Source organism: Lissotriton vulgaris, chromosome 9 (assembly GCF_964263255.1).
Source record: "Lissotriton vulgaris chromosome 9, aLisVul1.2, whole genome shotgun sequence".
NCBI lineage: Eukaryota > Metazoa > Chordata > Amphibia > Caudata > Salamandridae > Lissotriton > Lissotriton vulgaris.
The window spans coordinates 354,992,610-355,009,982 of NC_141697.1; the positions used below are offsets into that span (position 1 = coordinate 354,992,610).

Consider the following 17,373-nt stretch of genomic DNA (forward strand, 5'->3'; position numbering starts at 1 on the left):
AGTTCAATAGATGGGGGATCGTCGGGGTCCGGTTATGAGGAGAAGCTAGGTGCTGACACGGGTGGCGAGTGTTGAGGGCGATGTGCCAGGTACGCTCCTACCCCCCTCCCGAGACCCATGGTGCAGTTAGCGCCATATTTTAAAGTGCAGATAACATCCTAATTAGGATTGTTGGGACCGGGCAATTTGCCCTCCCCTTCGTTTATCTTTTGCACTTTTTCACAAATTTTTCTTTTTTCACTTTCACGTCCTCAGGTTAGGGTGGACGATTAGAGAGTCCATACCGCCGGGGTTACACTAGTCCTGATGAATGCCTAGGTAAATTTAAACCACTTAACAGGCTGAAACAAGTTGACTGACTAATACTCTAAATTAAACCAATTCATTACCTTTGGCTAAATTCAGACACATAAGACCAATTTTAATCGTGTTGCAGGGATCTACCAATAAAATATTTTTTGAGATACCCTTTAGACACTTTTATTTATATTCCTCACTGCACGCCCTATCACACAACCTGCTCCGCAGTCTTCTGGCATTGTAGCACACCGAGGAGGCACTCGGCCTCCGAGGTGGGGCCCTATGATGAAGCATGACACTGACTAGGTCGGTGTGTGAGGGCTTTCCTATCCACCTAAATTGGGTTGGTATACTTGTTCTTGACCTGACTCCGTCTCTGTGGCTTTTGAGACACATGTAACCTCTCTTTTGTTGTTATGGATCTAGTTGTGATGCATATAAAGCTACTTGCTTAAGCAGGGTGTCCCGGAGCTGTATGATTCTGTGTTTGTCAAAACCGCTCCACAAATGGAGGAGTGGATACAAATTCAATTCAGTGCTCAAGAACCACATAAATTTGGGTACCTAATAAAAAGTACGGAGTCCTGCTCCCAATAACTATAGGTGCACGCCGATACAACAAATGTTGGTAAATCTGCAATGCCATGAGTAGAATATGATGAAGAATCAGATGTGGCGTGTCCAGCAGCCGACCGCGGTCTGAAGAGTGAAGACCACGCCGAGGCCAGATCAAATGACGGGCTGTATCAAACATATTTCTGTGGCATGTATGTAAAAACTAGACCCGGAATCACAATGTTCTACTTACTCTGTTTTCCAGAAGGACAATCATGACCATGACCATTTTGTTAAACCACTCATCCAGAACACTAAACTGGGGGTAGGCTGACATTTAAAACCAGTTGCTCACCCTGCATTCGATCCAAATAGCTTCCATGTAAATGTACATGTGTTGGTCTGCCTATCCAAAAGAACTTCTTTTTGGAAACCTACATGGGTAAACCTCCTCAACTCGGTGCAAACAACCATGGGGCAGTCTTTCATCTGAGGGACACTGCCCCAACCAGTATTTACTTGTTGCCTTAACGGCTAGGAAGATTCCAGGATCCTACAGTGTATCATCGTTTGCTCTCAAATGAAACACAACCACTGACAGTGATCCGGCCTGTAGGCCTACCAAAGTTCTGGCAAGTGAAGCTTGTTGGCAAAACTCATCAATATTCACCTCCTGCTGGACCAATATAAATAGTGGAAGAGCCTCTCTTGGGTTGCTTTGACCAGAAGAGCCACATGTGGCTTCAGAAACTTCCTGCTACACTATTAAACCACCAGACTCTGGCTGTCTCCTTGTTCTGGGGTAGAACTCAGGGGCATTTCAGGGCAGATAGTGCAACTTCTATGGCTTCCTCTTGGTGGATGGAAGATGTTTGTCTCTTTTGCAGCAGGCTCAGCATTGGGGCTCTCCTCTGTGGTTCGTCCTGACTTTATGGAGCTTTGTGTTTGGGTTTATGCCCATTGAAAATGCTCTCAGAGGCCATGGGTGCACATGACAACTCAGCCACCACCAGTCCCAGTGAAGTCGGGTCATTGCCCAGGAGACAATCTATGAATAGTATTTTATTTAACAAGGGTTGCACAACAGTTCCCATCTTGCTCCATTATTTTATTCGGCACAACATACTCCTCATCATCCCTTGTAATTCTGGCTCCAGAGTCCTGGTAGACAATAACCCTCTTGCTGTCAGTGAGTGTTTTCTGAAAGAAGTTGTAAGATTTCCTCATTACTTTAGGAAGGATCTTTGGGTCTTTTGTCCACAGTTATTGGAGACCATGATCATCTCAATGGTCATCCTGCCAGATTCCTGGTCAACATTAGTCACCAGGTTAGTGTTAGGGATGACTATGTTTTTTACCGAACACATATAACTACCCCATATTTGGGATCTTGTTCCTCCATTCCTAGATACTGTTCACTTCCTTGCCTGGCTTGGAAGCAAAATGCTTTGGTGTCCCAATCCTTGGGCAACTACATAGAGTTATTGCCCTGATCTTTGATCCTTAAATTCTGAAAGACTTGTTGATGGTGCAGGAAGACCGTTTGGAAGAGGCTGTGCACCTGACTGTCCTTTCTGGATCATCCTGTTTGCAAGTCAACTGAAACTGTTGGGGACCATTTGTGTCCACAAGTACTGATGCAAATTAAGACTGCCAGTCTCCAAAAAGTCCTCAGCTAAAAGTATTTTTAACAACCCAGCAAATGTTGCCACTTTCTTTTCATTTCTGCTCATTCACTCAACACATGTTTTTCATTGAATAATACATCCATGATTCATATGTTTCATGTGACTTTTCCTCAGGCGTAGTGAATTTGACTTGGTACTAGTTAAGGTTCAGACCAAACTATCTAGTAAATCCTCTTTCATCTTTTCATACTTTTAATGATAGACCAAACCCAGCCCCACTTCCATACTCCTGAATGACAAATGGCTAAGTAAATCTGCTGCTATCTTCCTTAGTGTAAGCTGAGAAGCTTCACACAGAACCTCCTACGAATCAAACATTGCCAAGATTTTTTAGCCAACACAGTATATTTCAACTAGGTCCTTTTGGATGTGGGGGAGAAGAGAATCGATTCAAATGGATGAGTGCAGAGTGCAGACATAACAATTGCAGAAGTTGCCAACATTTTTTGAACTTTCTAGATTTAAGCACTCATTGCCTCATTTAATCCCTCTGTACCCCTTGAAACTTCCATCTCATTCTCTGCTTGCCTAGCCACCTTCTGCATTGAGGTTCATTATATTTACTGTTCATGGAATTGCAGGGCTGAAGCAGAGTTGCTGAGATTAGAATGTAGAGGGACTGGGGTAGGGTCTGTCTTATAAGGGCTTCCTCTCCAGAACCAAGAGGGCCCAATTCATAAAGAGTCTCCACACTTGTAGCGGATTCTCGGCAATGAGAACTGCAGTGCAGATGCTCTGCAATGACTGTAGAGCCTCGGCCATGACTTTAGAGCCTCTTTGTGAATCAGGCCCCAAGATTCTAGCAACACAAGCTTTTTTTCAGATCATTTTAACTGTCTGAATTTGCAATGATTTTAAGTGTTTCAGTGTAGGCCCCATACATTATTGACAGATGTATTCAAGGCTAAAAGCATTCCTATGACACATTTTGGGTGTCAGATCTTGGAATATGCTCCTATCAATCAAATCCAGGTGATAGAAAACAGGTTTTTGAGGGAACCTTTAGACTTGGAACAGGGCATTCCAGCCAAAATTATACATGAAGAATTGAACATAAATTTTGTTACAGACTTTCGTTGCCTTCGCCCTCTTTTACACGTTAATTCTCCAGGACTGTTTTTCCCTGGGCAGTTCATCTTATATACTATGGCTTCACTGTATAAATTCCACCTTTGAAGGTTTAGGGAGACCAGGTTTATTCTCTGATCCCAAGGGTATCGGAAAAAAACATTTCTTTTTGGGTTAAGCAGGCTTATTCCCTTAGGGTGGCAGCTGAATGTGAGGCTTCTGTTTTAACCAAGCAGTCAATTCATGAGTACATAACGGTAAAATCTGTCAGTGGGATTGAGCCCTACCTCCTTCTTGAAATGTCTCTCATCGTCGTCGTCTTCTGACTTATTTTAGACTCAGCATATTTGTAGGAAAGTAGGATCTGCTTTTATGATGCCCCCACTTTTTGCCCCACTTTTTGACTAGTCTGACTGGGATCCTCCTAACCAGGATCCCAGTCTCTGTGCTTTCTCCCCTAAATTAGTATGGTGAGTACTTGGGTACATCCCAGGGTGGCTACTGGTGCCCCCCCTTCTAAGTCCCTAGTACATGGTACTGAGGTACCTAGGGCATAAGTGCACCAGAAGTTCCCCATGGGCTGAAACATGTATTATGCCACCGATGGGAGACCACACAAATTCTGACTTTGGGCCTGCCAGTGCAGCATGTGTAAGAAGGTGCTAGCACCAATTACAACAGATAGATGTTTTCCTATATCTGAGGTCACTGCACTTAAAACGTATAAGTCACCTCTAAAGCATGCCTTTTCAATCCTGAAGGCAGGGTGCTCGGCTCTAAGTGTGAGGGTGCCCCTGCATGAGCGGGACACCCCTACAACCTTCGGTGTACATTTTCCTCGGTTGTAAGTGCATCAGCCATAACATAATATATAGAGTGGCCATGTGTCATTATGCGATGACCAACTCTAAACTGGCTGTAACAAACCCTGTCAAGTTAGGTATCAAACATGGTGGAATTATACCCCCGCACCATAGACGGTGTGGGAAGTATGTTTCCATGCACTGTAGCTCTCCTCCGGGAGGCCCTCAGTGCTACCGGTACCAGTCTTCCAGAACCAGACAGCAAAGTAGGGCTGCTGCCGACCAGAGAGACAATTCTGTCCTCCTACTGCTGTGTCAAGCTCGAGCAGGGGAAGGTAGAACAATGGATATCCTGTCACAGGGAGGGGAGGTGTGACCACCTCCAAGACAAGGTTTAGTGTGCTGGGGCAGGTTGGGGTTGCTTGCCAGCACCACTGAGCCTGCTTGAAGGGCACACTTGATGCCCTCCTTGCATACTCCAGTTCAAACAAGTTCAGGGAGCCATTAGCTCCCGCTCTGGTGCAAAACTGGACAAAGGACATGGGAGTATCCTCCCCACTGTCCAGCCCTCCTCTGGGAGGGACCCATGGATCATCCCAACCCTCTCCTTAGGGTATTTAAGAACTTATCTGTGGGTAGGTCCATAGATTCATCGTGGGTTTAGTCCGGATCTAGGATGCTTGTTTCCGGTCCAGGGAGTACCAGGCTTGGCAGTTCGACCTGGACTGTTCCCATGAGGCACAGGGTCAAGACTGATTTGCGTATGGCCAGGTCTAATCTGGGGTGGCATAGTGAGGAAAAGAATGATGGATTTAACCCAGATCTCTTGACTGGGGGTGAATGTTTTGATTTGTTCTGCATTCCGTACATCAATTGTGTGTCTTTTGCTTTAGTTCCGATTCAACTCCACGTCATCTTAAACCATCTGGACACTCTGACCACATTGTGCTCACCAAGTCAAACTGACCACCTCGAACTTTGCTCTAGAAACCGAGACTGCAGCCAGGAAGACTCCATATGCTCCAGGTCTCATCATCCTGCAAGTCTGCTGCACCGTCAGTGTCTGTGCTCCACATAGGTTCCACACAGGACCTGAGAACATCAAAGACATCAGAAGAAATCTCCCATGGAGTGAAGGAGTCACTCCCCTGCATCTGCAGGCACCGCAGCAATGTAGCTGATCCTGGGCTCCTACAGACTCTAACAGGCTCAGTAACACAGGTGATGGTTCTACAACTCCTTCAAAGCCTGCACTGTCTTTAGACCAAGTCTAAGGCCAGTATCCCTCGTTGGCACTGCTGGAATCGAGTCTCCTCTGCACCCAGTTAGGGTCTCCAGAGATCTTCAGGTCCTTTCAAGGGACTTCTTTGTTTCCAGTGGGCTCCCCTGTTTGCTTGGGGCCTGCTCCAACTCACCTGCACTTGGTGAGTACCTTGGAACTTGCTGGTCCTAACTCTGCACCTTTCACGCTTGCCAAATTGTTTATAGTTGCCAAGGATTTTTTTGGTCCTCCCAACGGACACCGACCCCTCAACTCTTGACATCTGACATGGGACAGCTTGTGATCAGCTCCTGGTCTTCCACTGCGTCACCTTGTCCACACAACTGCAGATCCAAGATCATCGTCAAGTCTCCTGCATCTCTCAGCATCCGTGGACATTCGTCTCCCGTGCCTCCTGGTCACTCCTGAGTGGCATAGACTCTGTCCCCTCTGCTTTCAAGTACTTCTCAACTTGAATCCACCTTTGGGTTACACCGTACATGTTCACCTTCTTCAACAATGTTATCTTCTTGAAGTCCTCCATTGAGTTTGACGGCGGTTACCAACACCACTTCACACCTATGCACCCCGATACCCGAGTGCATGTATCCTGGTTCCTAGAGTATCCATGGATGGGTTTGCTCTCCAACCTTCTGTCTTCCTCCGGGTTCCTTGAGGGTCCACTGGGAAGGGTCCTTCTTCTTTAAAATTGCAACCCCGACTTACCCATTGTCTTGAATTGAGCATGCAGTCTTTTTCCAACTCTGCACACATTTTCCGTGGGATTCCTGGTTACTTACCTTGGGTAGTTCCTTGGGTCCCTCGTGCTTCTACATCTTCTGGGAACAGTATTGACTTGAGTCGTGGTTTGCACTCCACTATTTTAATATATTGTTTGGTCTCCCCCTGGTGATCATTGTGTATTCGTGCTACTTACCTGTTTTTATTGCAAAATAGTGTGTGCTTTATGTATATCTCCTTGTAGGAGATATCTGTATGTGTTAGTGAGTGTCTTATAATATATACCTATTTTTATAAATACACTGTGTGGTTCTCTTCACTTAATCTATACCAATAAGATTAAGTTCTGGTGAAACAAGGTGCTTTACACTCCTTCTGGACTACACCTTAAGGCTGCACTCCACAGCTACCACTTAGAGAGTTTTCTAAAGTTGTCTAAGACCACTAAAGTCACCATATGGGTTGTCTGGATTAATGCAGGATGCTACACTTACATAAGTGAGCACCATATACTAAGCCAGCCTCCTACAATATTCCATCAGGTAATGTTTTTAAGGGGGGTTGGTATAAACCATCCAATTTGCCTCCTTGAAAATATAAGAAAATGTATAGCTGTGTGAAACCATGTAGTTAGTGCTTATTTTCTCCAGGTTCACTTTCCGTCACCATAAGTACATAAGGCCCCTTTTGCTTCCCATGGATTTTAGACAGATCAGGCCTGCATTTTTATGTTTGCAAGTTTTATCTACATTCAAACTGTGTTTGTATGCATCATGATTTCTGGCTTATGCTTTTTAGTGCACATTTTTAGTCCTGTTTAGGTCTCGCCTGGCGTTGCAGCGCGAAAGCGCTGTCGCCAGCGAGACCTAGTGTTGTTATACCTCCCAAGTGGTACAGACCGGTGCACGAGCCGATTAGGGTCTGTGGATGCGCTTACGTATAAACAGCACGCGCGCACACGCACCAGCCGCCCCCAGCCACTGCAATAAGTACTCAATTGCGCGCTTGTGAAGACGCTCCAATCTGAAAGCGCGCGCACACACCCCAGCCGCACACACACGCCCCAGCCACTGCACCCGTACTCCACGCACCAGACCCCACTGTAGATCCAAGCCTGACTCACCGCACTTGCATCAACGGCCGCCCTCGCTGCCACTTTCTGCCGCCACCGCGGGGCTCTTCCTCAGGCATGGGAGCCCCGCGTCACCACTTTCCATTCGGCCAGCCACTCCGTGGGCATGGGCTTCCCCCGGAAGTCCCGCCCCACAACAGGCATGACGCTTCCGGAAATCATGCCAAATCGGACAAGCGGCTTTTTTTTATTTCATTAAATCTCAATTGCTTGTGTTAATAGCCAGTACATTATTTTCTAATAATAATAATTACTTTGTTTATTTATTTGGGCGTCTGCTGCAACTGGAAGTGCAGAGTCGGCCGCGTTGCTATTAGATTTAGGAAAACTGGATGTCAGTTTGGCTCCAACGGCTGCTTAAATCAGTAACACTTTTCAGGGCTCGCTTTTTTTATTTAATCAAAAGACGCGGGGGAAGTCAGAACCGAATTTGACGCCATAACGGACCAGAGCTTTCCCTCGATCACTTAGTTTCAGAAATACGGAGTTGTTCGCTTCTGAAAAAAATTTGCCCTGCACATTTCAATAACAAATTAAAAACACATTCCCATGAAAAATTATGGGAGGTACAGAAGTAATTTCCCAGTAATTTTTTGGGAATAATAGGCAGACTGCATTGTCCTAAGTGCAAAAAAAACCCAGAAAAATAAATCAATTAAAATCAATATACGTTTGGTCGAAGTCCAAAACAAGTGCTGGTACAATTATCCTGTTCCAAAAGAATTCCCCTCCCCCCCACACCCCCTCCCCTTCACTCTCAGAATAAACATAAAAAATATATTTTTCATAATCTCCCAAGGGTGGAAAACAGACAAATCAATTTTTGTTAGAAGAAACGTCCCTGGCATTATAGTTTAGAAGCCAAGGTTTGCCGATCGTGTGTCAGTAGAGAAATGAAGTCCTTCGATTAATTTGTATTTTTTTTTATTCCCTCCCTCTTGTTCAAAATGTTGGGTTTTATGCTCTCTAAGGGATAAAACAATTGAGCCCACACCCCCAAAGTGGGAGAGTTCAAATCCGGGTTGCTGACAATGAGAAAGTGTAAATATTCGTTGCGCTGCTAACACAATCAAGCTCTTGAATAGCGAACGTTTCCATTTTTTTCAACGTGATTTAATAAAGTTATTTATTTCTAAGTTAGTCACTGGCCAATATTTGTGGATGTCTTTTTATGATGCAGTTTTATATTGCGCGAACTCGACCTGAAGGTATCAGAGCGCTTTACATAAATACCAGTTCCATAACAGACAGACTTTTTTTTATGTTTAAGATTCAGAGATTTGCCTAGAATCACAGGATGCTTGAGATGCCTGCCAGACTCGAACCTGATTACTCAGCGTCAAAGGCGGCCACTCTGGCTGTTAAGCCACATTAAACTTTCGGGGTTCAATGGATATTAGCTCGAGGGTCCAGCCCTAGATGGTTGGAGCTGCACAAAGTTTACAAGAGTGTGTTATGCATGGCTTGGGAGCCAGGCGAATGCGTTCATTCTTGGGTCTTTTCCATGGACCACCATGCATGAGGCTGGGCATTCTGGGGGCGACACTCTGACCTGCTGGTGACCAGCCAGGCCTCTGGAGAACCTGTCTTCCATGGCCTGACACACACTCCTCCAATGCACGTCTACCCAGGTAACATCTCCGTCTGGTGCCTGTCTCCACAGCCGCCTCGTTCCAACCTCGCGTGCCATAAATGTACTGCCAACAAACAAGTGCTTACTTCCGCCCAACACATTACACAAGACACCCTTCACAAGCTGTATGGTAACAGTTCTAATTCACTGAGTGCAAGGTATTTAAAGGGGGTGGCATGGGGAGGGCGGTATTGACAGGGTTTTGCTAAGTGGCACAGAACGCTCTATCTGCAAACTGTTATCCACCTCTCCGATTGCCATGGCGACGGGGCGTTTGTATACTCCTGCACAGAGAAGCGGAAGCTATGCCATGTGGCGTGCATCGTACACATCTGTTAGGTGGAAAAGCACATTGAGAGTGGAGTAGGAAAAAAAATGCCTTCTGATTTGTGTTGATTTATTTCACCATCCCAAGTTAGCCTTTTCCAATGAAATATCTCATAACAGGTCATTTTATAATGTCTATATTACAAATATGCTTCTATTTTCGCATACATTCTTGTGTTTTGGGAGGTACTAATGGAGAAATGTCAACAATTACGGAATTTAGACAGTTTTTACTGTGGTCTGTCATTGCAGTCTGTGCTTTACATGCACCCATTTCGATCGTGTAGACTTTCCATTAAAGAGGACGCGTGCTGTGTCCTTTTTTTTTTTTAGCTAAGCCTCTCTTGGGGCCTGAGTCGTTATGCAGTCAGGCAGAATACACACAAAGCTGCGAAGAAAGAGCCGGTGGCAGGATTTATTTATTTTTCCTGACACTTGTGGGAGACCTGCCATCGCCTACACTAAAATAGGTGCACAACGCTATTAAGCTCAAAGCAAAGGTATCAGGACAACAACACTAAAATGCTTCATTTCCCACTACATTTCTCCCAATAATCCTCTCACGAAGCCCCCATTTCTCATGGTGAATGTGCTTCTACAGCTCATTCATACAGGTCCACTTCCTCAGCCAAACCGCATTCTGTCACAGCCCAATCAGTTAGAAATCCGTGGGTGAGCCCTGCCATCAGGGTGGCCCTGGGCGCTGTCAGGAGGAATCACAGGGTCAGTCCATGGGGTCTGAGGGCAGTAGAGGACCTGAGAGCATCCTGAGGGGTTCTCAGGGGCCCTTCGTGCCCTCACTCTGTCGCCCTCACTCCATCTATCTATCGCCCTCACTCTATCGCCCTCGCTCTATCTATCTATCGCCCTCACTCTATCGCCCTCACTCACTCTATCTATCTATCTATCTATCTATCTATCTATCTATCTATTGCCCTCACTCTATCTATCGCCCTCACACTATCTATCTATCTATCTATCTCCCTCTCTTTATCTATCGCCCTCCCTTTATCTATCGCTCTCCCTCTAACTATCTATCTCCCTTCCTCTATCTATCTATTGCCCTCACTCTATCTATCTATCGCACTCACTCTATCTATCGCATCACCCAGCATCACTCAGCACCACTCAGGCATCACTCAGGGGCACCCCAACATCACTTTGCACTACCACAGCATCACTGAACGCCACATCATCACTCGTCCCCACCACAACATCACTCAGCGCCACCACAGCATCAATCTGTGCAACCATTCAACAATTGGTTTGAATATGTTCTCTCAATGTTTCAAGCTTTATTACAAATGTCACAAAAAGATGTTAATATTTCACTTCTGTTCTTGGATTTTCGTCACAATAAAATACACTGAACATAATCTTCACAAAAGTTGTTTACAAAAGTTTACGCTATTGCCATTATAAATTACAATAACTTTTATTTAAGTATTAATTATAAAAAAAATAAAAGCCATTGTTATTTGTAATATCAATACATCTAAGTCACGTAAATACAACACATATTGCATTACAAATGCTATAGGTGTCACATTTGCGAAAGTTAAAACTATTGGCATTGTAAATGACAAAGCTATTAATTTTGCTATTTTCAAAACCAACACTTAAATAAAACATTTGTCATTTACAATACCAATAGCTCAAACTTTCCTAATGCGAGACCTATTGCATTGCAAATGCTTGTTTCTAGAGGCATTAATTTTAATCAGTGTTCTGACTGATATTTCCCTTTTGCACTAAGAATTTTGTTTATAGGTGTCTGTGGGTTATTGATTCTCCCATATTTTATATCTTTTGATAATGTATCTTTTTTCAGATTATGTACTGGTTTTATATATTTTCGTTTTGATGTTTGTGGAATGTTACTGAAATGTGTACTTGTATGATTGTTGCTTCAAAAATCAAATAAAGTTTATGAAATTAAACGCATCAGTGCACATTCCCCTTCTCTTGGCCTCTCTCATTAGAGCAATTGGATCAATTTTAACTGTTGGAAATATTTATGACAGTGTAATTAGGAAAACTGTTTGCAAAAAGATCAACAAAAAATTCAGACTGAAAAATTGAATAGACAGAAATTCATAAATCCTCGAGTAGCCCTGTTTTAAATTGACTGAAATGTTACACACATACACACTCTCACACTCACACACACACTCACACTCTTACACTTCTTGTTTTAAAATTCTGTCTATCTTAGTACTTCTTTGGGGACTAATCATGTAAATTCAACTGGTGCAAGGCAGTTTTTTCCATTGTGCCAGACAATTTTCCAGTGAAATTTCCAGCCATCGACTAGGGTAAAACCAACATTTTGTTTAAAGTCCATCTCTGTTTATCACACAAGCCCACTCTTGTTTGTCTTGTCTCGCTGGTTTCAGGGTGGTTAAAAAACTTCATCTTGATTGTGTTTTTTTCATCTTGCAGTGGCATATTTTACCTCATGTAATGCATTAGTTATGTAGAGAATCGAACTCATTTAACTTTATTTATTTCTCATAAGCCTATTGTTTTATTCTTATATCACTTTGCTATTCTTTTTTTGTTTTACCACGGGAAAAAAATCACTTTTGTTACCTAATTTATTTTAGGGATTTTTACCCCGGATCAGCAGATATGGTTCTTGGAGTTTTACAAGAAACTTTGCAGACTGGGTTTGCAAGAGGAAGAAAATGGTCACGCTGAGAATTTACTTCAAGCCTTAGAGTTGGAAAACAAATATTTGTCTGTGAGGAAGAACTGTGCTTTCAACTTTCCAGTGAGTTACTGTTAAAAGTTTATAAATATATTGCTCACAGGTTGTGAGGAAGAAACGGATTGTAATGATAGTTAAAATGCATGTTTTTAAAATATGCATATTATAAATTCAAATAAAAGAAAGTGCAATTTTAGCTATGTTGTTAGACATTTTGCTTTGAAATATACAGGAATCGTTTTGAACTAGGCACACAAGACCATATGATTCCAGCCTTCCCATAGCAGTTTGCCCCTACAGCCTCATTCCTTCTTCCTTTCTTGGCATTACTGTTCCACTTTGTTTTTAGGTCTCAGCTAGACAATGCATGAGCTGTCTTGAAGAGACATGTTGTATATACTTTGTGAGCTACAGCCCCCTCATAGGGTTCCCATATGCTGTCTCTATTGTCGCTCTCATATTCTTTCTCCCCATTTGTCCATGGCATGCATTTGTCATGCCTCTTCCTGTGTTTAGTCCTTCCCGAGAGCATGTACCAATTACACTATCCATCCACTGCCTCCATTTTAGGATCTGTTTCAGGATCTACTTTTTTACCCAGTATTGGATCTTTCATAGACTCACATGCTTGATTTATCCCGCCATCGAGGTTAGAGTCTCAAGGTAAATTTTATAATAGCAGTAATTAATCATATCACAGGCAACAATGCATTGAACAGTCACCTAATTAGCCTATCCATATCCTTTTCTATAAAGAACCAAAGTTAAAACGCAACCAATCAGATAGCAACACCCTCTAGAACACTCCACAGAGAGGCAAGTCCCTCAGATTTTCTACCGCGTGTAGTTGTGACAGGGAGTCTCCCAGAGCTCTTCTCAGTTTTTTCTCTTTATTTTGGATATTGTGATTTTAAAATAAATATCAGAATCTTCAAATAAATGACTCTTCAGAACTTGTGGCTCATGTGGTAATAAAAGACTGCATGCTGAAGATCCCCACAAGCATTGTATTTACTGCTTGTAACCTCTTCATAAGGTAAAAGACTGTAGAATTGGCAATCTTCGGTGCTCTCTGATGAGCAAGGTAGTCTCAGTTCCCAGGCATCAGTTGAACTTTCTAAAAAGAGGGATAGATATTTGGAATCCAATGAGGGACATAAAAAAGCATCAAAAAGAACCCATCATGAGTCTGTGCATACTGCCTCAAAAAACAGGGAAGCAACCATTCCCTTCTGAGGAAAAAATGCCTCAAAAACTGCCACTAAACATACAAAAATTCAGTCAGAGGCTGTGAAACCATTGTTGAAAAAGACCTCACTGACAATAAAACCGCGGTTGGAATTAGTTTCCCAGCAGTTGTCGACAACGCTTACACCGTCTACGGAGACTTCGTCGAATAGGATTAAATCGATGGAAGTCTTGTCGTTGTCGACAGCACCTAATCCACACGTGGTGCTAATCTCTTCCTCAGCCCCTGCTCAGGGACTATGTGGTTAACTTCGACACCTCCACCATCATCAGCACGTCCTCCACTGACGGCACCCCCACTGTCGACTGCACATTCATCAATGAAGTCCCCGCCATTGACTACTACTTTGTCGCCGTCAACTTCTACATCAGTGGTAGCGGGTCCGTCGACTGCACTGACAATGGCAACACAGTCGCTAACCACTGTCTTCTCTACATTGACGATACATGTATCACTGTCGACGAAGATTTCGTTGACGCCTCAATCAAAGAGACCTTCAACCTTGCATAATACACCTATTTAGTCATCGAGTTTCTCGTCGATGATGCCTTTTCCAGAGTTTTTTTCCAGGATCCTTCTCATATTTCACTTTTATCTCATAGTCGGTTCTTAGAGGGATCTGATGAAGATGGATTGTTCAGTCCGGCTTACAGTCCTTCACATCTTCATGTCAAGTTTCAGGAGAAGGAGTATGACGAGGAATATTATGGGCCACAGTATCACCAATCTATTGACAAATCACAATTTTTGATGCCACACCAGGAACCAATGATACAGCTGCCTGTTGCATTGGTGCAAGATTTTACAACTATGTTGCATGACTATCATACCAATTTCCTAGCAGCAGCAGGATCAGTGCAAGTAACAAAATCTTCACCTCTTGCTGCAGATTCACGGCCTCCCATGGAATCGCAGGCTTCTATACCTGTGCAGCAAGATCAAGTCCCTCTGTATGATAATGTAGAAGAAGGTGAAATACAAAATGCTCCATCAGTTATTGAAGAATGGGAAGACTACTTTATTCCTACGCCTTCTCCTCCAGCTCCTCAAGCTATTGACTCTCCACCTGAGGAAATTGGTGGCTTCCATGATTTGATGGCACGAGCTGCAAATCTTTTTCATTTGCTGATGTCTGTGAAACAGTCTGACTGTGTTTTGTATTATTTTAAGGATCAGTTCAGGAAATCATTAAGTGCAAATTACATTATTGATCATATTTGGGAGGAAGGAATCAAAATTATGAAAGCGCCATATTCAATGCCAGCAGTACTTCAAAGGATTGATAAAAAATGTAAGGCCTCTGACGATGCTCCAGCCTGCTTTATGGGACATCTGAGGCCAGATTCCGTAATTGCTCAGGCTGTGCAACGAAAATCACGAAATGCTTCAGTACCTATTACTGCTCCTCCTGATAAAGATGGACGGGTCTTGGACAATATTAGGAAAGGGTTTACCACCGTTGCAGATGCGCCAGTGCGTGCTGCCCATTCCTTAGCAATGCTAGGATGATATGACCTCCAGATGTGGTCGGATGTGCCATCATATTTTGAATATTTACCAGACGAGGCCCGAAAAATTATTTTTGAAGGTGAAAGATCAGCCTCTGAGATTATTGATATATCCATGGACATGGCTTCTCTTGCTTTTAGACAATTAGCTGGAGCAGTAATTCCCTGTCATCAAGGCTGGTTGAAATCTACCACTTTCCATCCTGAGGTGCAGAGAAAGAATTTAGACATGCCATTTGATTTGCGATGCGCTGTTTGGGAATTACATTGATGAGGCCTGGCAGCAGTGCTTAATTTGTAAAAAATATATGCAGGGTCTCTCATCAGGAGGTTACTGTAGCTTGCACCACACAATGCCCCTGCCATGCTGCCAATGAAAGTAATAACACAACTACTAACTAACACACTCGTACGTGTGTGACAATTTGGACTATTCCAGGCCCACAAAGCTATAACAATGGCTCGGGCGGCAACTAATAGCCATTTTTAATGTATATTGAAATAATAATCAACCGTTGTTGTGGGCATCGCTACATTAGCCAGAAAGCGCCACCATGTGGCAGATTGTCACAACCACCAGTGTTGATAGTAAAGTGCTGGTGCCGAACAAAGGAAACCACTGTCTCAAAGCACTGGCTTGCAGGCTATCAAAAAAGATACTGATACCGTTAAGTCGCTAGGGACGCTCCAATATTGGAAAATACCTTTTCGCTGAGCACGTGGTTTAGGATCTTATTCCTTTATTGGAAATTACCAAAAATATCACCCACATATACCAATCTTACCGTTATGGGTATATCAGAAGCAATTATATCGAGCACCACCATCCACTGCATATTCCAGACAACAGTCCAGGAGGAAACAAGCTACCCAATCTAGAGACAATACTAGAAAACAGTGACAATATCCCGGCACCTGTTATGACCCCATCCATGACCAACATCAAGCCAACGAGTATTTCTCTGCATTACGACAAATTACAACGGACAAATGGGTCCTGGACTCTATAAAGTATGACCATACTTTAGAATTTGTAACAGTTCCACCTCCTCATCAACGCCTAGGATGGCTTCCATCTCATCTTCAATTGTTAGGAATTGAAGCATACGTTATGCTTCAGAAAGGAGCTGTAAAAAAGGTTCCTCGTTCTCAGAAGGGAAAGGGTTTTATATTCCTGCTTCTTTTTAAATACAGAAAAGGTCAGGGTAATGGAGAAATCTAAACAGGTATATGCAGAAATAGTCCTTCTGCATGGTCACTCTCCAGGAGATACTTCAACTTCTCAATCATGCAGATTTTATAACAGCTCTAGACTTACAAGATGCATATTTCCATTACCCAATACATCCCAGACATTGAACATTTCTTTGTTTCACTGTAGCAGGTGCTCATTTTCAATTCAAAGTCCTCCCGTTTGGCCTCCACTTAGCCCCACCAAGCGCCTAGCTCCAGTTGCTGCACGTCTCAGACTTCAGGGTCTTCAACTGTCTCCTTATCTTGACGACTGGCGAATAAAGGCACCGTCTTATCAGCAGGTCTCAAAGGCAACTTCGCTCCGCTTACGGATGTTTTGCTCCCTGGGGCTGACACAAAATGATCAAAAATCTGTTATACAGCTGTCCCAAATGATTACCTTTTTTAGAGCAACTCTTGATACTGTCCAAGACAGGAGATTCTTCTCTACAGTAAGCCAAATAAATCTCATTTCATTAGCGACCAAACTAGCTGGAAGCAAATTTGCTTCTGTACACCTAATAAAATCTCTGCTCAACATTATGTCTTCAGCAATTTTGATGGTGCCTCGTGCATGTCTCAAAATGAGACACTTACAAGAGCAGCTGGACAACAATTGGCTCCAAGTAACCGGGTCGTTCAACGGCCTAGTTCAGACAACTCCAACAATGAAAAAAGCACTTCGCTGGTGGCGCTCCTCAGAGAATCTCTCGACAGGGCTAACTTTGCATTCCCCATTACTGGATTTCATCCTTAACACGGACCACTCTCTAGACGGCTGGGAGGCACATCTTCATGATATTCGAATAAGAGGTAAGTGGTCTAAATCGCTTGCAAAAATTCACATTATCTTCCTGGACTTCCAAGCCATTTCATAGACTTACAGGCTTTCCTCCCAAGAATACAAGGCTCTTCACTACTCATGCTAATGCACAATACTGCATGCATACATTACCTCAACAAACAGGGAGGTACACTCTCCCACATCCTATCTCTAGAAACATAGGGAATCTGGAAATGGATTAGTTAGCACCACATCTCCATCAAAGTAGAACATCTTCCAGGGATAAATAACAGTCTGGCAGATACTCTAAGCAGAACTTCTAATTCCTGCCATGAATGGGAACTAGAATAGATGATTCTGGACTTCATTTTCCAAAAGTGG

The 17,373-nt window shown here is 43.4% G+C and overlaps 1 protein-coding gene across 2 annotated transcripts in view; it reads left to right on the forward strand.

Moving 5' to 3' along the window:
• The window catches only part of PPP4R4 (protein phosphatase 4 regulatory subunit 4), a 1,899,245-nt gene that overhangs the window by 931,887 nt on the left and 949,985 nt on the right, over nucleotides 1-17,373 (forward strand). For both annotated transcript variants that reach the window (XM_086937722.1, XM_086937723.1), the window contains exon 10: nucleotides 12,115-12,281. In XM_086937722.1, coding sequence (XP_086793848.1) covers nucleotides 12,115-12,281 — 167 coding nt within the window. The remainder of the gene's footprint in view (nucleotides 1-12,114; nucleotides 12,282-17,373) is intronic.